Raw genomic sequence first — 21,154 nt, forward strand, 5'->3', positions numbered from 1 at the left:
GGCAATTGCTCGAGCAAGCATTGCCCTTAGCGAGTACCTGCCCGCTCGAGAGAAAGGGTTCGGGTGCCGGCGGCGGGCGGGGAGCTGCGGGGGAGAGCAGGGAGGAACGGAGGGGAGATCTCTCTCTCCCTCTCTCCCCTCTGCTGACTGCCACAACTCACGGCTCCCCCGCCGCCGACACCCGAACCTTTTCTCTTGCAGGCAGGTACTCGCTAAGGGCAATGCTTGCTCGAGCAATTGCCCTTAGCGAGTATGCTCGCTCATCTCTATTCAGCAGTAAAAAATGTAAAATGCACACATAATACGCCTTTGTAAATGAGCTCTAATATGGACCAAATATTTTTTTGCGCGTGCAATACGCATGTCTCAATACCTTAGTGCAAATCAATGGCGTTTAAGCTCTATGCATTACGCACGTAAAAAATACACCGGTGAATGAGCCCTTGAGGGTGCGTTCAGACGTGTTTAATTTGCGGTCACCAAGATGTAGTAGAAATTCTCCACACAGAAATCGGAGTGCACTTATTCTGTTGTGAAAACGCGTCAGATTGTCGCCACAGATTTCACGCCTGCAGTGTATAGTGGTGACGTCCGTGGGTAATGTGCAGGGAAGTCTGCAGATAATTGCGCAGGTAACGCGCTCAGAGTTGGCGGTGGATTTACCTCTGATCTGCAGCGAGTCGGGATTTACCTCAAACTCAGCGTTATAGACATTTCTGCATAATGTCCAGTAACATAACATGATGGGGGATGTAGTGCCACTGCTCCCCTGTCTATGACGCTGCAGTCTGCGCTGTACTTCAGCCCGTTGTCCAGCAGGGGTCTTCCCTCGGACGCTCACTCACCATCTATTAATAACCTGCGCAGTGTCAGGTTTTCTAGCGACTTCCAAAGAGGGGACAGCAAACACGATCCCCTCACCCCCTCGCATGTCACTCTCGACGCCATATTCTCTCTGTCTAAGGGTGAAAAGTTACAACCCGTCTTGTCTCTCCTGGCCCTTTGCAGTACCCTCTGGACTGGCTGCAGTGCTGCCGTCACCATGAGTAATGTCACCTATCATATCTCCAGCCTGCTGGAGAAGATGACGTCCAGTGACAAGGACTTCAGGTGAGGAGGGGGACTGCTGGAGTTCTGAGTGACAGGTGTGCTTGTTATTACATCTATAGAATGATACGTTTGATCCTTTGCTGTGTGATCTGGACATTATGGGGTTAATTGTTTCATTTGTCTTATGTGACCATATTGTATGTCCCGGCATTCTTTTACAGCAACCCCTGTAAAAATAAAGGGAAAGCTGTCCGCCAAGTAGATAGTCTGCTGACCACATGCCCCATCATGCCCTCTGCTGTCTTCCATATCTGATACACATGTATATAAAAGTTCTCAGCACCAGAGACGTGTGGTTATTGAGGACAGGGAGTTTTCCGCACTACCCGTCCATCATCTTATTGACATAAACTATAGTCAGCCTGAAATGGCTGATTACAGAGAACAGTAAATAAGTGCACATGAAATGTGGAGTATATAGCACAGCATTTTTGGAACCTTCTAAGAATTTGACACTTTCTCTTCTTCCTGTTAAAGGTTCATGGCCACAAATGATTTGATGGTGGAGCTACAGAAGGACTCCATCAAGTTGGATGAGGATAGCGAGCGGAGGGTGGTGAAGATGCTTCTGAAGCTGCTGGAGGACAAAAACGGAGAGGTGCAGAACTTGGCAGTGAAGTGGTGAGAGAGGTGTGGGGATCTAGCGGCCGTCAGTGTGCAGCGTCTGTAAACTCATAACTACCTCAGGGCTTCTAGGCATCCTTCATGGTCTTTTGTTGACCTCCTCCCCATCCTTCATGGTCTTTTGTTGACTTCCCTTTAAATGGTCCCCCAGCGCCTACCCACAGCTCTTTTTCATGCAACGATAGATCATCTCTGCTCACAGTCATGTCACCTGCATGCTTCCAATTCCTACCCCTCATAGAATAGTTCCCGTTCACCCATACGTAACCTTTCGGTCATTCCCTGGTGCCTCCATTTCATCTTAATTTACTAATTCTGTTCACAGCTACATTTTAGGCCACATGTCACTTCTCCAAATTGAATATAGAGTTATATCCACCTTCCATTGTTCACGGTTGTCATTTATCATCAGTCCTCCACCATTTAGTCACAGCTGATGTCTCTCAGTCGTCAGATTTCCATCACAGTTAAAGCCCCTCTGTCATCAGTTCTTCATCATACCTTTGTGGTTGAGGTCCATCTATAGTCAGTTCCTCATCATACAGCCACATTTATAGTCCCTCTCTCTACAGTTCTCCATAATACAGTCACAGCTGAGGTCCTTCAATTATCAGTTTTCCACCATACAGTCACAGCTGAGGTCCCTCTATCATTAGTTCTTCACCATACAGTCACAGTTGAGGTCCCTCTATCATCAGTTCCCCACCATACATTTACAGTTGAGGTCCTTCTATCTTCCGCTTTCTACATACAGTCATAGCTGAGATCCCTCTATGGTCAGTTCTCCACCATACAGTCACAGTTGAGGTCCTTCATTCACCAGTTTTCCACCATACAGTCAGAGTTGAGGTCCCTCTATCATCATTTTTGTCTCCTTTGGTGTCTTCCAGCCTGGGGCCTCTGGTGGGAAAAGTGAAAGAGCATCAGGTGGAGACAATCGTGGACACACTGTGTAGTAACATGCTGTCAGAGAAGGAGCAGCTGAGAGATATCTGCAGCATCGGGCTAAAGACTGTCATATCAGAACTTCCCGCAGCAAGCTCAGGTAGACACCAGAGGATTATGGGCATGGAATGGAGACGTCAGAGGAGAGGGTTGCGCTGTGGGCAAGGATGGGAGATGTCAAGAGGAGACGGGTGAACTATGGGCAGGTATGGAAGGCGTCAGAGGAAAGGGTTGCACTATGGGCACGGATGGGATATGTCAAGAGGAGACGGGTGCACTATGGGCAGGTATGGAAGGCGTCAGAGGAGAAGGGTGCACTATGGGCAAGGACAAGAGACGTCAGAGTAGAAGGTTGCACTATGGGCAAGGATGTGAGTCATCACAGGAGAGGGGTGCACTATGGGCAAGGAATGGAGACGTCAGAGGAGAGGGGTGCACTATGCGCATAAATGGGAAACGTCAGGGTAGAGGGATGAACTTTGGTCAAGGATGGGAGAGGTCAGAGGAGAGGGGCGCACTATGGGCTGAATAGTTAGTACAGCTCTGGAGTATAATTAATGCAGGATGTAACTCAGGATCAGTACAGGATAAGTAATGTATGTACACAGTGATTCTACCAGCAGAATAGTGAGTGCAGCTCTGGAGTATAATACAGGATGTAACTCACGATCAGTACAGGATAAGTAATGTATGTACACAGGGACTGCACCGGAGAATAGTGAGTGCAGCTCTGGAGTATAATACTGGATAAGTAATGCATCGTATGGTATTTATAAAGTGATTATATTTCTTTTATTCCTCCCATAGGCTCCTCCTTGGCAGCCAATGTGTGCAGAAAGATCACAGGGCAACTGACCGGGGCAATAGGAAAACAGGATGATGCAGCAGTGCAGCTCGAGGCTCTTGATATTTTGTCGGACATGTTGGGAAGGTGAGATAATACTTTATATAGCAGGTCTATTAGTATTATTATGGGTCTCTGCAGAGTGGCTCCCATCTCACCTCCTCTGTGTTTCCAGCAGATTAGGAGGTGCCCTCTTTTCCTTCCATGCCTCCATCCTGAGCTGTCTCCTGCCCCAGCTCACCAGCCCTCGGCTTGCGGTGAGGAAGAGAGCTGTCCTGGCCTTGGGGCACCTGGTGCAAACCTGCAATGGAAACTTGTTCACAGAACTTGTAGAACATCTGGTGACAGAAATGAAAAAGAACGAATCCACATCCACCACTAGAACCTACATTCAGTGTGTGGCCGCTGTAAGCTTGCAGGCAGGACACAGATTAGGTAAGAAGGGCACAAAGATGTCTCTGCAGACTGTAGGAACATGATAATCGATTACACGATCACAATATTCTAACTACAACCTGTGGAAAAGCAGAACTAATCCAGCTCTGTATCTCCTCTATATCCCATCTGCTCTTTCTCCAGGGCCACATCTGGCAAGAATTGTGCCACTAGTGGTGGGCTTCTGTAAAGTGGAAGATGATGAGCTGCAGGAGCAGTGCTTTCAGGCATTGGACTCATTTATCAGACGCAGCCCTAAAGAAATCTCAACTTACGTCCCCACAGTCATTGATCTGTGTCTGAAATATATTTCTTATGACCCTAACTACAACTACGATAGTGAAGATGAAGAGGAGATGATGGAAACAGAAAGCGAGGAAGAACCAGGTCAGTGTTAGCTGCTAAGACTGCCCTCCTATGTACAAGAATATAACTACTATAATACTGCCCCCTATGTACAAGAAGATAACTACTATAATATTGCCCTCCTATGTACAAGAATATAACTACTATAATACTGCCCCCTATGTACAAGACTATAACTACTATAATTTTGCCCCCTATCTACAAGAATATAACTACTATAATACTGCCCCCTATGTACAAAAATATAACTACTATAATACTGCTCCCTATGTACAAGAATCTAACTACTATAATACTGCTCCCTATGTACAAGAATATAACTACTATAATACTGCCCCCTATGTACAAGAATATAACTACTATAATACTGCTCCCTATGTACAAGAATATAACTACTATAATACTGCCCTCCTATGTACAAGAATATAACTACTATAATATTGCCCCCCTATCTACAAGAATATAACTTCTATAATACTGCCCCCTATGTACAAGAATATAACTACTATAATACTGCTCCCTATGTACAAGAATATAACTGCTATAATACTGCCCCTATGTGCAAGAATAGAACTACTATAATACTGCCCTCCTATGTACAAGAATATAACTACTATAATACTGCCCATATGTACAAGAATATAACTACTATAATACTGCCCTCTATGGACAAGAATATAACTACTATAATACTGCCCCTATGTACAAGAATATAACTACTATAATACTGCCTCCTATGTACAAGAATATAACTACTATAATACTGCCCCCTATGTACAAGAATAAAACTACTATAATACTGCCCCCTATGTACAAGAATATAACTACCACTATACTGCCCCCTATGTACAAGAATATAACTACTATAATACTGCCCCTATATACAAGAATATAACTACTATAATACTGCCCCCTATGTACAAGAATATAACTACTACTATACTGCCCCCTATGTACAAGAATATAACTACTATAATACTGCCCCCTATGTACAGGAATATAACTACTATAATACTGCCCCCTATGTACAAGAAGATAACTACTATAATATTGCCCTCCTATGTACAAGAATATAACTACTATAATACTGCCCCCTATGTACAAGACTATAACTACTATAATTTTGCCCCCTATCTACAAGAATATAACTACTATAATACTGCCCCCTATGTACAAAAATATAACTACTATAATACTGCTCCCTATGTACAAGAATCTAACTACTATAATACTGCTCCCTATGTACAAGAATATAACTACTATAATACTGCCCCCTATGTACAAGAATATAACTACTATAATACTGCTCCCTATGTACAAGAATATAACTACTATAATACTGCCCTCCTATGTACAAGAATATAACTACTATAATATTGCCCCCCTATCTACAAGAATATAACTTCTATAATACTGCCCCCTATGTACAAGAATATAACTACTATAATACTGCTCCCTATGTACAAGAATATAACTGCTATAATACTGCCCCTATGTGCAAGAATAGAACTACTATAATACTGCCCTCCTATGTACAAGAATATAACTACTATAATACTGCCCATATGTACAAGAATATAACTACTATAATACTGCCCTCTATGGACAAGAATATAACTACTATAATACTGCCCCTATGTACAAGAATATAACTACTATAATACTGCCTCCTATGTACAAGAATATAACTACTATAATACTGCCCCCTATGTACAAGAATAAAACTACTATAATACTGCCCCCTATGTACAAGAATATAACTACCACTATACTGCCCCCTATGTACAAGAATATAACTACTATAATACTGCCCCTATATACAAGAATATAACTACTATAATACTGCCCCCTATGTACAAGAATATAACTACTACTATACTGCCCCCTATGTACAAGAATATAACTACTATAATACTGCCCCCTATGTACAGGAATATAACTACTATAATACTGCCCCCTATGTACAAGACTATAACTACTATAATACTGCCTTCTATGTACAAGATTATAACTACTATAATACTGCCCCCTATGTACAAGAATATAACTACTATAATACTGCCTCCTATGTACAAGAATATAACTACTATAATACTGCCCCTATGTACAAGAATATAACTACTATAATACTGCCCCCTATGGTTGCCCCTTTTCGTTGATGAGTGATTTATGTTGGTTTGTTCTCTGTAGAGAGTGAAGAAGAATACAGCGATGATGACGATATGAGCTGGAAAGTGAGGCGCTCAGCAGCCAAGTGTCTGGAGACTCTGATCACAGCCAGACCCGATCTCCTGTTAGAGTTTTACAGGACAGCGGCTCCGGCCATCATTTCCCGATTTAAAGAAAGAGAAGAGAACGTGAAGGCGGACATCTTCTCTGCATACAACGCTCTGCTCAGGCAAACGCGCTGTTCACATAGCTGCAGACAGAACATGGAGGTCGCTGACAGGGGGGACAGTCCGCTCAGTGCTCTGCAGAAACAGGTGACCAGAGGGCTGTCTTCTGATTCCTGGCAGCCGTTGGGAATGCCCCACTAGTTGGTCACCACATTGCTGTCCTTCCTCCGCAGGTTCCTTTGGTTATGAAGTCTCTCCAAAAACTTCTCAGAGATAAGAGTATCAAGTCTCGTCAGGGATGCTTTGCGGTTCTCACGGAGCTGACCAGTGCACTTCCCGGCTGCCTCTCCCAGCACATCCCTGCATTGGTTCCAGGTAGGACTCCTACTTACCTACCAGCCAACAAATATGGGGTCATTCCAAATGATATCCCCAATGTGCAACACCCAGGACCCCCGTTTAATGACACTCAGATACATAAACTTGATATCAATGGAAACAGAAATGGAAAAAATGTCACTTAGGAGAACCATCTAACGGTAAGTCGTCCTTGTTGCCCCTAACAACCAATCACAGCGCCACTCTCATCTCTCAAGCTGCTGAGGTAAGATGAAAGCTGCGCTGTGATTGGTTGCTATAGTCAACAAGGACTGTCTTACTGTTAAACAGTTTTGCTAAATGAGAGCCAAAAAGTTTCATTCAATGAAGACAGGAGAGCGTTTTGTGTCCTTGACTTTCATGTCTGACAGTCTGTTATTAGTGTGCAACATCATTTTTGAACGAAGTGTGGTGAAGCTCCGCCCAGCAGGTGCGCAAATCGTAAGCGATACTCAAGTAAAAGGTTGCATCTGTAAGCGAAAATCATCCGGCCATCTACCAGTAAGCGTGGAAACAGCGGAGAGCGTCCGTTAAAGTGTTACACAAAGTCCTCAGAAATCCACTGTCAGTACGACCAGAGAATTGGATGTCCCACCGCCAACTGTGTGGGAGATTCTGCGCAAACGTTTGTGATGTTATCCTTACCGGTGGCAATTATTACCAGCCCTGAAACCGGACGACAAAGCACGGCAACGGTCTATCTGCGAGAGTATGCAATGCTTTCATAGAGTCTTTAGTGTTTAGTGATGAAGCCACCCTCCACCTTTTGGGCACGAACCGTAATGTCAGAATGTGGGGGAGGGGAAACCCACCGGTCTACATGGAGCGTACGAGCGACTCCCCCAAGGTGAATGTGTTTTGCGCTATAACCTGTAGGAAAGTGTGTGGCCCTTTCTTTCTTTATGAGGCAACAATGCTGGCATTTCGTACCTGGATGTCCTACAGATATGGCTTCTGCCGCAGCCGGAACTGGAAAGCCCAGGTTTCATCTTCCAACAGGAGTGGCCCCACCATCTTATTACAATGAAGTCAGAAGTGAGCAGCGACTACCAAACAGATGGATTGGCCATGCAGGTGATGATGATCGTGGACTTCTTCCTTGGCCTCTACATTCCCCGGACCTTATACCTTGTGATTAGAGTCTACATGCCCCCCTGATCGCCCACCATAATCTGCGACATCACAGAAGCCATTGCATCAGTCAGTCATGATATGCTACAACATGTATGACAGAAACTTGTTCTATGTGTGTGCAGTGACAAAGGGGGCTCACACTGACCCCCTCTGATGGGGAAAACATTTTGGATGTTGTGCAACAAAACTTTTTGAGTTTCTGTTTCCATTGATATCAAATGTCTGTCATTAAATGGGAGTTATGAAGGTTTCACATCAGGAAGATAATTTATAATAACCCTGTACTTAGCAATTGATGAGTGGCACTATCATTTTGTGTCACCAACTGACTATATTTTTGTCTCCCACTAATAGGTCTTGTCTTCTCCTTGACGGACAAAGGCAGCAGCTCCAATATGCGCCTGGATACGCTAACATTCCTCCATGTTATCCTCAGCTGCCACCCCCCCGAATGCTTCCAGCCTCACCTTCCGGCCCTCTTGCCTCCGGTGGTCACCTGTATCTCTGATCCTTTTTACAAGATCACCTCGGAGGCCCTGCTTGTAACTCAGCAGTTGGTAAGAGTGATCCGACCACTAGACCAGACAAAGGCATCTCAGCCTTCACCCTATACAAAAGAGTTATTCAGTGCCACGTTGAAAAGACTGCAGGCAACAGATATTGATCAGGAGGTGAAGGAAAGGGCTTTGTCTTGTATGGGTCATCTCATAAATCATCTTGGAGATCAACTAGGGAATGATCTCCCACCCACTCTCCAACTCATCCTTGAACGTCTCCGTAATGAGATTACAAGACTCACAGCGGTGAAGGTCCTCACGCTCATTGCAGGATCTCCCCTCAAGATTGACCTGCGGCCATTACTGAAGGATGCACTGCCCATCCTGGCTTCTTTTCTTCGGAAGAACCAGCGAGCCCTCAGGCTAGGAACGGTATCTGCCCTTGAGGTGTTGGTGAGGAACTACAATGACTGTTTAAAGCCCGCCATGTTGGAGCCTGTGCTGGGGGAGCTTCCATCTCTTCTGGCTGAATCCGACATGCACTTGGCGCAAGTGTCTATCGATTTTCTTACCACTTTAGTATCCGCACATCCGGCCTCTCTTCCTAAACTTAGTGCCCGCATCCTTCCCCAACTGTTTCAGCTAGTGCACTCTCCTCTACTCCAAGGAGGTGCTTTGGCCTCAATTCTTTCCTTTTTGCAAGCGCTGGTCATGAGCCACACACCTCATCTTGGATATGCTGATCTTCTCAAGCAACTTATAGGTCCTGTGCACTCTACTGGACCAACGCTTCACAAACAGGCTTTCCATTCCGTAGCTAAGTGTGTGGCCACATTAGCCTGTGCCTGCCCCAAAGAATCCAATGCTTCCATTACACAGTTCATACAAGATGCCAAAAGTGCCCGTGTCGGAGATCCGGTGAAGGTGTTGGCATTCTTGACATTGGCAGAAATTGGACGTGAGAGGAACCTCGGCAACCAGCAGAAGGAACTGAAGAACGTTATTCTTGAAGCTTTCGCATCTCCTAGTGAAGAGGTTAAGTCTGCAGCATCTTATGCCCTTGGAAACGCCTGTGTGGGCAGTCCTGCAGATTTTTTGCCCTTTTTGCTGCATGAAATTGGGGGTCAGCTCAGAAGGCAGTATCTGCTCTTACACTCTCTTAAAGAGGCTCTCACGTGCCTGCCCAGTGAGGAGCTGAGGCCGTACCAGGAGGACGTGTGGAAAATGTTGCTGGAGCACTGCGAGGCTGCGGAGGAAGGCACCAGGAATGTGGTAGCGGAATGTGTGGGGAAGCTCACCCTTGTCAACCCGGAGCAACTCCTGCCACGATTGTGCAAACAGCTGAGCTCAGGTAATGCACGGATTGTAAGACATAAAGGCGCCTTCACACTGGAGAGATATTTGAAAAATTTGGTTTCATTCTTATTTGCGATGTTTTCACTCCTGGGATGCTGCATGAAAACAAAATTGCAGTATGTCCTATCTTTCTGCGATATCGCCCATTGTTTTTAATGGGGCCAGCAGCAGCAGTGCCGGCTCACTTGAAAACAATGGGAGAACATTGCGATCCCCGGCTGCAGCTGTTACAGCCATGGCAGGGATGAAGGGAACCCTAGAGGGATGCGTGACTGTTTTCATGTAAAAATGCCTAGCATCCAGGGGATTTTTAGAATGATGGCGAGGGCGATATCGGGCCGTGAACTATGGCCCGATATCGCCCTCACTAGTGTGAAGGAGCCCTAACAGTCACTGTAAAATTGGAAAAACCCTCCTGAAAATTTCACTGTTTTTATTTTGAATTTATGTCTCATGCAAATATTTTTGGCGCAGAACTCATTTGCCTTAAGTGCATTGAAAATACCTTAGTAACATAATTAATTTTAGCCTTCAGTTCCAGTAAATCATTTCCCCTTTTGTGTCCCACTGGTCATAACTTTTTATTTGTCAGCGTAGCCGTACGACATCTTGTATACTGCAGGATGAGTTCCAGTTTTAATAGGAACCAATTTCGGGTTTATAATCTAACGAATACATTTTATTATATATTTCTTTTTGCTGGAGGCTATTTCACCATTGTTTTTTTCAATTTTTATAGCGTTCACCATGTGGTATTAATATGCTTATTCTTTGAATTATTACGATTATGACACCAAATTTATAGAGGTTTTATTCTGATTTATTAGTTTTGCACAATATAAACACTTTTTTTTATACAAATGCATGGCGGCACATTTCAGAACCAGAGTACTTTTATTTTTGAGTCGTTACATTGATTCCTGTGTTTCAACCTGTAGTTTTTATTGGTACCATTTTAAGGCATATACCACTTCTTAATCACTTTTTATTCCTCTTTTGGGGAGGCGAGATGATCAGAAAACTGCTATTTTAGCATTGTCTTTTTTAGTTGTTTTTTTTTAACGGAATTTACAGAATTTTCTGTGCTGGATAAATAAAGTACCATTTTTAAGTACATGAGGTTATGGATGTGGGGATACCAATTATGCGTAGGGTTTTTCGTTCTTTTTATTTTTTGAATATTTAAAGCCTTATGTAAGGGGGAAAAAGTTTACTTTTTTTTTTCTGTAAAAACATTTAGATGCCATGGTCGGCAATAACGGCAGCATCTGTGGGGTTAAATGGTGTAGAGGAGTGATTAGATGAGCAAGTCTTACTGCTTTTACTTCTTTTCTGGGAAAAAGACCCCAATATGTAACAGTGAGAAAGAAATAAGCTTTCTGATGGGGGGTGGGGGAAAAGCATGAACAAAAATGTATGTCACCCCTCCTCTGGGACAGGAAGAGACAGGAAAATTACAATTCTTCTGCTGGTCTCCCCTCACCATCCCTGCCAACATAGACTAAAAGGTGACAGCTGTAAATTCTGTATTGCCGACCTCACTTCAAACAGCTGCAGCTCCAGTTCTGTAGGGGCTACTCACGTGCCTTTGGTGTTATTTGAAAGCCAAGTATCTTATTATATTGGTAGTCCTCATAGAGCTGGAGCTACAGCCGATACTGTTATACCTTGTCACTACCGGAAGCTAGGGGTTTGACAGGGTTTTGCATGGGGGAACGCCCCTGTCATGCCCCTAGCTCCTGATTGGCTGTCAAGGTCCTAGCAGCGTGTCTATGGATTTTTGCCTGGCCTGGAGGGTTAGGATTAGTTTTCCTGTTAGGCTTACATTATTAGTTGTTAGAGCTAATAATGTAAGCCAAACTGGAAAACTAACCCCAACCCTCCAGGCCAACACACCGCCTGCCCTGGCTGACCCGCACTCCACAGGCAAGCAGGATCTAATCATTAACCCTTTTGGGACCCACCAATTGTTTTAAAGACCAGCTGAACTGACGAAGGGGTTATCCCCGAAACACGTTTTCATAAGCTGATCACGTACTTTATTAAATAAAAGGAGAAGTTTTCCAAAACTTTGGTCACTTCCTACTTGCTTTAACCTGGAGTGTTGCGCCTTCTCCACTGCCAGTTTTTAGTTCTATTCTCTTACTCTATCATGCCCCCCCCCAGGTGGTGCGTTATCTGGCCAGGCAGCACCTCCACTATTGAAGTTACCACTTCACTCTCTTCACCACGTATGTAGTATCATTGTTCACAACAAACACAACTGTACGGGTTTTGCTCCACCCTTCTTTTTCCTCCTCGTCTACAGCCACCACTAGAGGGCGCTCTCTATATACGGGTTTATATGACTTTCACTAAACTCAATAGTTAATCCTTCAACCATGAGATTTTTAGCTCCCCTAAATGGTGGGATTTTTTAGCACATGATCTCTATTTGTAAGAATGGCCACATGACAGGATGTCCATACAGGGGGCGCTATGTTGAACTTCCCTTCACTTATTATCTCCTTTATGCAGGTTCTCCACATACTCGCAGTACAGTAGTCACCGCTATCAAATTCACCATATCTGACCAGCCGTCTCCTATTGACTCACTCCTGAAGAATTGCATTGGTAAGTGCTAGGGCTGATGAGACTGACCCCTAATGGTCATTACCCTGCATTACAAATTTAAAATAGAAGGCCCGAGATAAAAATATATTTTTTAAACTATATGGCGATTTTCCTTTGCAGGTGACTTCTTAAAGCCCCTACAGGATGCAGACCCCAACGTCCGTCGGGTCACTCTGGTCATGTTTAATTCAGCAGCTCACAACAAACCATCTCTGGTGCGGAAGCTTCTGAGCCGAGTCCTTCCACCTCTATATGAAGAGACAAAAGTGCGAAAAGAACTGATCCGAGAGGTGAGGAGACCGTGACCATATGGATTTCCTGTAGACATCAGTGCACACTCTCTATGCCATAAAGAGTTTGTCCCACTTCTATGTTTTGCTGCAGGAAGCAGACAGCTCTGTACATTGTGTAGAGGTCCAGGTTAGTACTGCAGGCTGAGTCTCACTGAAGTGAATGGGATGCACCTGCAGTACCAACTCTGGCCACTATGCAATATACAGCACTGTCTGCTGCCTGCAGAAAGACAGCTAGAAGTGGGACGACACCTTTAAGAAGCCATTCGTACCTTTTTATTACCAAATGATGATCTTTGCTTGTTTTAATGTAAGGTGGAGATGGGCCCGTTCAAACACACAGTGGATGACGGCCTGGATGTGCGGAAGGCGGCGTTTGAGTGTATGTACACATTACTGGAGAGTTGTCTGGACCAGCTGGACATCTATGAGTATCTGAACCATGTGGAGGATGGGCTAAAGGATCACTATGACATCAGGGTAACTATAGGCCTTCTATATGCAATTTCCATCATGCCCAATGATAATGATCCCTACTCTTAAAGGGCCCTTGAGGGCCACATTTTTCAACATCTACCCTATACAGAATAGTTATGGAAGATTTGACCTTTCAGACATCTCATGTTTTGCAGATGCTGACCTTCATTATCCTCACCCGGCTGGCTTCTCTGTGCCCCAGTGCTGTTCTACAGCGCCTCGACCAGCTCATCGAGCCCCTTCGAGTCACCTGCACCACTAAGGTATGAGTATTAACAGCTTGAAGTAATTCTGCACATACTGTACACTGAACGGCCACTTTATTAGAGCCCCCAGCCCTCTCACAATTGGCGCTTCCCTGTATGGAAATTATTCCCGTTACCCCAGAGTGCAGCATAAAAATCACGTGACAAGTTTTCCATGGCTCAGTTTCAGTGTGAATCCACATTAGATGGGAAATTCCAGCGATCTGAGCGACTTCCAATAAGGCCTGGTCATCGGTGATAGACTAGCCGAGGCCTCACTGCCAAGTGCTGGGGGGTTTCTCATCTAAAGATGCAGAGAGTATATAGAAAATGGTGTGAAAAATATCCAGCAAAAGGGAGTCCTGTGGACAGAAACAACTCATTACTATAAAGGGGTCAGAGGCAGGTGTTAGGAATCATTCTGACCAACAAGTGATGCAGTGTCAGCCGAATACAACGTTGTTGCTCCAATTGTGGCTGAATGCACAACTCACCTATCACGTTTGGGCAGGCCATGGGGGAAACAACCTACCCAAACACAACCCAAATAAAAGCTGGCTGGAGCGGACTGCTACAGTGGAACATGCATACGTGCTGAACACCTTAACAAACTGAACTGCAGATGGGTCTTGAGAGCAGACATCCAACAACGACTGACAAATGCCAAAACACTTACCTAGAATACCCAAACGCATAAACAGATGGAAAAACTAAAGTACGTATGAGGTATTGGTTTATGTTTTGGCCAAGATACTTAAGCTCACGAGCCCACGACAACGGTCCTCATTGAATCACGCGTCCCTACTCTAACGAGACAACTAAACCCCAGGAGTCCTGCCTACAAGCAGGGTGACTGTGCAACACCCCAGAGGGGTGACCCTGGGCGCCTGGCTAATGTGAAGTGCTAGGAGGGTTAAGTGCTGTCTCGTCACAGTGGCACTTACCAGGGTCTGGTCCCTGAGGGAAGGCACGCAGCCAAGGCCAGCGTAGATTGCAAACCAGGCTTCGACACTCCTTTGGCTGGGAGTGCCAATAAAGGGGAATGAGGGGGGTTGTAGTAGATATCACTCGTGACGCCACCGTTCCCACACACCATCATTCTATGCGGCTGAGTAATAAATACGGAGACTTCTGTTTAGTACCTCGGGTCCTCAGGAACGGTTAAGGCGCAGTATAACTTTTCCTTGAATTAAACTTGAACAACAGGTATTACAGGTACAATTCACTTTATGTACTGACAGGCTGTAGCTCAGAGGTAGGGAGGATGCACAGGATCAATACGTCCCTATAGTCCACATTAGCTATATGTCACCGGCCCTGGATTGGGAGCACTCCAACGGGGGCAGGGGTCACTCCACAAACACTCTGGGAGACAATTATTCCAGAAAAAGGCTTAGCCAAGATACAGCCCGCACAGCATATGCATGGGTGTCACAATCAAGTACTTCTGTATAGTGATCCCAATGTCGGACGGCCGCACAGTAAAAATGCCTGTATTGTGAACGAGTACCTGTGTTTAAGAAGTTGTGAGTTGCTCTCTCTCTCTCTGTTGCTGGGACTCACTCCTCATATCCACACTCTAAACACTATGGGATGTCACTCTTCTTCCTCCATCTTCACCTACATGGAAGCTAGAGATGCTGTGTTAGTGGCTCTGTGTTAGCACTCTCTCCTCCTGAAGAGGGACTCCTTTCCCGCTCTCAGACACTAACATTTATACCTTCCTTGCACCACATGACACAATAAAATGGATACATTCAGCAGACAGAGCTGACAGGCAATGATTTTATTAACATTAAACCTTCAGACACCGTGCAACACACATACAGAAAATGACAAGACAACTTTGCACAGTGCATCCACATGAGACAATACATGTATGACATTTATGGAAGGGGCCAGGATGATGTTCTGGGCCACTACAATTGTCCCGATAGGGATGACCCCAAGCTGGAACCTAGGTGGTAAGAAACAGGACACTGTTCACACGCACTAACAGACAAGTGACATTCACCCTGAACATGTTGCTGTTCACACTAGCAAACAGAAACCGCACTTAGAAAACTCATGCATATTAAAAAATATCTAGTGCAAGAGTCCTCACACCAAGGGGAAAGTGAGTCATACACCGATCTGATGTAAGGGGAACCATATCAGGCATCACCTACTTGACAACAGACAAGACATCAGACGTCTGGAGACTGCATCTGTCAAAGGGGAAGGGAGAAAGGGTCCGCATGAGATGCAGACAAACAATACAGATGTCCAGACCATCCTCAGGGAAGCTGGTGAAACACTTTAGACTAACATGCCTAATACAAAGCTCTGAGTGCGAATGAGATAGGATGAATAAATGACAAGCGTCCTCTAGTAAGAGGGGCTGGTATTTATATGTAGCAGACCGCTGGCTGAACTCCACACCATCAACCAGTCAAATCAACCACACCTGCAGCAGTTTGGTCCTGAAAACCCATAGTACCACTGGTCCCAGGAGCACAACTTGACATCATCGTTCCTCCCTAACCTAGATGAGCTATAAGGCTGTCTTCACACAGGCTGCAAACGCTGTGGGAATTTCACTAGCAGAATTTTTGCAAAACTTTTAGTGTTTAGGGTATGTTCACACAGCTAAATTTGCCAAGGAATGTTTTTGCGTGACTTCTACCTCAGAAAACCAAGTCAAAATCTGCAGCAGATCTAGCCGTCAATGGGAAAAATCAGCAGAATTCTGTCATGTTTACACGTAAAGAAGTGACATCACTTCTTGATGCGGAAATGCGATATACTGCACACAGATTGCTAGCGCTAATTCTGTGTGCTGATCCACAGTATAAACTGCGATAGAAAGCTGCAAATTTAGCAGCGGTTTTTAGAGGCGTAACTCATGTGGAAAATTCCACCATTATAACATACTCTTACAAACCATGTGGATGAGATTTCAGAAATTTTCAATGGTTTCATTCTCATTTGCGATGTTTTCACTCCTGCGATGCTGTGTGACAAAATAAATCCCCGCATCGCCTTTCTTTTTGCGATATAGCCTATTGTTTTCAATGGGGCTGGGGCTGTGACAGCTGTGACGGGATAATCCTTCAGCCCTGCAGGGATGCAAGGCTGTCACATCCAGGGGTTACCACATGTTTTCAATGGGGCCCGGCCCCATTGAAAATAATGGGAGGGCATCATGATCTCCTGCCGCAGCTGTGACAGTGAATCACAGCCAGATATCGCCCTCGCCCTCGCCTTCTGAAAATGCCTGGATGCGAGGCGTTTTCACATGGAAACAGCCTTACATTACTGCAGGGGTTCCCTTCATCAACAGCAGGAAATTACGATATTCTACCACTATTTTCATTGGGGCCGGCGCTGCTACCACTGGCCCCACTGAAAACATGTGGAAACCCCTGGATGTGACAGTCTCACATCCCTGCAGGGCTGAAGAAATTCCCTGGCGTGACTGTCACAGCCGTGGTAGGAGATCATTTTTTTCAGTGGGGCCGGCGCTGCTGCTGCCATCCCAGTTGAAAACAGTGTGTGATATCGCAAAAAGAAAAAGAAATGCTGCTATTTTTATTTTTCACGCAGCATCGCAGGAGTGAAAAATCCCAAATTAGAATGAAACCATTGAAAATGGGAGGTTGGAATTTGGTGCAAGCAGCATGAATCGATGACCCCTTCCTGTCAGCTAGACAGAAGACTTCAGCACCTCCACCTAATCTGCGACAACTACAAGATTCCTGTCTACAGGGGCCGATATTCCTGCAGAACTATTTAATCGGCTAGTGCAATCTACAAAGCGAATCGCTGCAGTTCTGCGAGCCAAAAGGTGCAACTAGAGGGGGGCTCTAATAAAGCTGCCATTCAGTATGTGAGCCCACATATTGGGCCATCGGCCTTCATCACCAGCCACCACCCCAAAATTATTCACCTCCTTTTGTTCGCAGGTGAAAGCTGGCTCTGTGAAGCAGGAGTTTGAGAAGCAGGATGAGCTGAGACGCTCAGCTATGAGAACCATCACTGCGCTGCTCACTATCTCAGAGGTGGAGAACAGCCGTAGCATGGCAGAGTTCCTGACGCAGATCAGAGCCAACTCTGAGCTCTCGGCCCTGATGGACAACATCCAGAAAGACTCAGTGACGGCCTGCAGCACAGAGATCATGGACATCAGCTAGGAGTCAGACCGCAGCTGCAGGGATCCAGCCTAATGCACAAATGGCTACCAAACCTTACTGCAGCTGAATCATGACCTCAGCCTGAGCTGAGGCGCCCGCCGCATTATATCTACAGTCTAAGTGTAAAGGTTTTTGCATTGAAAAATAAAAACTTAAAACCATTATTTTTCCTTCAGTGAGGTAAAACATTCATATTGGCCAATACAAAGAGAAAATGAGTGCTGGAATTTGATTGGTTGCTGCAGGCAGCCATACGCTATGCAATTTCCTCTGTAGCGGTGTCCCGAGAGCCTGTACTGGGGAAATGAATGTCCAAGACACCTAATACGCAGGACTTGCGGTCAGCATAGCAGAGAGGATCATATGACCAGAGTCGGCTCATGTGATCCGCATTGCTATGCCGACCGCAGGACCGCATGTTAGGTGAGCCTAGATCCTCAGTTGGAGCCCTGATAATCAATTGCGGAGCCCCAAGGGCCTCGCGGAGCACACTTTGGGAAACCCTGGTCTATTCAAACTCCTTATTGCGGAGGATGCAGTAAACCCACAGTGAAAAGGAGAGGGGACATGGGAACCCTGTTCTTGGATTACTGGGGGTTTTAGCGGTAATACGCCTACTAATCAGGCTTTTATCACCTATCCTAAAGACTGGTGTAGACACAACTGGATTATTGGGCGGCAGCGATCACTCTCATCAGGGTCGCTGTGTAAGGAGAAATCAGACAAAAGACAAACACCACGATGTAGATGTATAGAATTCTGCTTTATTAGAAGAGCAATAAGCAACATTGTAATTAAATATTACTGGCTCTTTCATAAATGACACAATGATCACAGTGACTCTCAGGTTAGGACCACTGGAGACCACAGAACTTGCTGTGGTCCTTCTGACCAGTCCACCAATGTCCTAAGATGAGAACCACCGCACCCAATGATCCAGAGGAAGGCGAAAAAAAGACCCTCGGAGAGTTCTACCTCAGAGGGGCAAAAACTTCTTCCCTGACCCCAGATGTGGCGATCAGCTATCACCCTGGATGGAATCTGTCCAGCTGCATATTGCTGTATATATGTAAGTAATTCCAGGCTCAGGAGAGCAGATGCTGTACAGAAAGACAAAAACAACCTGTTCCTAAGAGCTTACAGTCTAATAGAATAACGGATATCCCGCTACCTAGGTATATGGGTACCGTTAGATAGCTCTAGGCGGAGATTCCCGCAGCGGAGTTCGACCGGATGCCCAACCGGGGACCCTTGCGTACCTGTCCGGCGGCATCTTAGGTGCTGCGGATGTGCCGTCCAGCACTCCATCGCGCATGCGTAGTAGGCTCTGGCGCGGATCCCACGATACTTCCGCAGTACTCACTGCAGAAATGCCTCGGGATGGATGGCTTCCACTGACTTCAATTGCAGCACAAAATCGCAGCATGCTGCTACTTCTCCCACCGTGAGCATAAAATCGCAATCGATTTACGCTTGTGGGCAGGAAATTGCGTTTTCTCATAGCATGCAGAGCCACGTGACATTCTGAGTCACATTACAGCCCAGCAGTGTGACATCCCAAGCCAATTCACAACCCGAGGCACGTGACATACCGAGCTACATGACATAACCGAGCCAAGTGACATACCGAGCTACATGACAGACGAACCAATTGACATCGCGAGCCACATGATAGCCGAGCCAAGTGACATCCCGAGCCATTAGACAGCCAAACCAAGTGAAATCCCGAGCCATATGACAACCCGAGTCACGTGACACACTTTTTTTTTTGCTTTTATTTTCTGTGCTTTTAGACACATTATGTTGCACTTTTTGAGAAGACCCATCTACAGGCTGACCCGCAGGGGTCTGGCAAGGTTTCAGGCTTTGATTTTGAGGAGGACCTTCAATGGAATCGACCCTCAGAGTTTCTGCTTGTTTTTTTTTTATGTTTGTTCTTTTTCCTTTTGTTTTGTTTTTTCAGGTTTTTTTGTGCTTTTCTTTATTACACTGTTTTTGCATACTTTTTTAGCATCCTTTTGCCGTGCTTCCTTTTTCTTGCACTTTTTGAGCAGACCCGTCTACAGGCCAACCCTCAGGGCTCCTGCAAGCTTTCAGGCTTTGTTATTTAGGAGGCCCTTCAATGGGATTGACCCTCAGGGTCCCTTCTTATTTTTGTATTTCATTTTTTTGATTTTGGTTTGCTCTGTGGTTTTTTTTCAACACATTTCTAACTTTTTTTGAGCTTTTGTTTTTGAGGAGGCCCATCGTAAGCTGACCCTCAGAGTTTCGGCAAGCTTTCTTTTTAAGGAGACCAAATTTTGTGACATCCGAGCCACATGACAGCCGAGTCAAGTGACACCTGTTTTTTTTTTTTTTGCTTAATTTTCTTTTCTGTGCTTTCAGACACATTTTGTTGCACTTTTTGCGCTTTTTGAGAAGACCCATCTACAGGCTGACTCTCAGAGGTTTTGCAAGCTTTGTTTTTATGCCACATGACAGCCGAGCCAAGAAACAACCCGAGCCATGTGACATACCGAGCCACATGACAGATGAGCCAAGTGACATCCCAAACCACATAACAGCCGAACCAAGTGACATCCCGAGTCACTTGACAGCCAAGCCAAGTGACACCTGTTTTTTTTTTTCTTGCTTTTCTTTTCTGTGCTTTCAGACACATTTTGTAGCACTTTTTTGCGCTTTTTAAGAGGACCCATCTACAGGCTGATGCTCAGGGCTCCGGCAAGCTTTCTTTTTAAGGAGATCAAATTTTGTGACATCTCGAGCCACATGACAGCCGAGCCAATTGACAACCTGAGTCATTTGACAGCCGAGTCAAGTGACACCTGTTTTATTTTTGCTTGCTTTTCTTTTCTGTGCTTTCAGACACATTTTGTTGCACTTTTTGCTGTTTTTAAGCAGACCCATCTACAGGCCGACCCTCAGGGCTCCTGCAAGCTTTCAGGCTTTGATATTTAGGAGGCCCTTCAACGTGATCGACCCTCAGGGTTCCTGCTTGTTTTTGTGTTTAATTTTTTTTATTTTGTTTTACTGTTTTTTTCAACACATTTCTTATTTTTTTTAAACTTTTTTGGGCTTTTTTTCTGTACTTTTTTTCTGTACTTTTTGAGGAGGCCCATCATAGGCTGACCTTCAGTGCTTCAGCAAGCTTTATTTTTAAGGAGACCAAATTTTGTGACATCCCGAGCCAAGTGACAACCCGAGCCACAAGTCAGATGAGCCAAGTGACATCCCGAGCCACATGACAGCCAAACCAAGTGAAATCCCGAGCCACATGACAGCCAAGCTATGTGACATACTGAGCCACATGACAGACGAGCCAAGTGACA

The 21,154-nt window shown here is 45.2% G+C and overlaps 1 protein-coding gene across 2 annotated transcripts; it reads left to right on the forward strand.

Annotated features, from left to right (window-relative positions):
• Nucleotides 1–882: 882 nt before the first annotated feature.
• Nucleotides 883–17,989, forward strand: LOC136621483 (cullin-associated NEDD8-dissociated protein 1-like). Of its 2 annotated transcripts, none has more exons than XM_066596994.1 (14): nucleotides 883–1,110; nucleotides 1,588–1,731; nucleotides 2,625–2,779; nucleotides 3,487–3,610; nucleotides 3,699–3,958; nucleotides 4,103–4,345; nucleotides 6,515–6,807; nucleotides 6,894–7,035; nucleotides 8,527–10,020; nucleotides 12,543–12,638; nucleotides 12,759–12,928; nucleotides 13,247–13,411; nucleotides 13,564–13,671; nucleotides 17,598–17,989. In XM_066596994.1, exons 1-14 carry the CDS (start codon nucleotides 1,043–1,045, stop codon nucleotides 17,823–17,825), a joined length of 3,690 nt encoding a protein of 1,229 aa, XP_066453091.1. In that variant the 5' UTR covers nucleotides 883–1,042; the 3' UTR covers nucleotides 17,826–17,989. The 2 variants fall into 2 exon arrangements, with proteins under 2 accessions (XP_066453091.1, XP_066453093.1); XM_066596996.1 differs by having other exon boundaries at nucleotides 3,702–3,958.
• The last annotated feature ends 3,165 nt before the right edge of the window (nucleotides 17,990–21,154 follow it).

This window comes from Eleutherodactylus coqui, chromosome 3 (assembly GCF_035609145.1).
Source record: "Eleutherodactylus coqui strain aEleCoq1 chromosome 3, aEleCoq1.hap1, whole genome shotgun sequence".
In the NCBI taxonomy this organism is placed as follows: domain Eukaryota; kingdom Metazoa; phylum Chordata; class Amphibia; order Anura; family Eleutherodactylidae; genus Eleutherodactylus; species Eleutherodactylus coqui.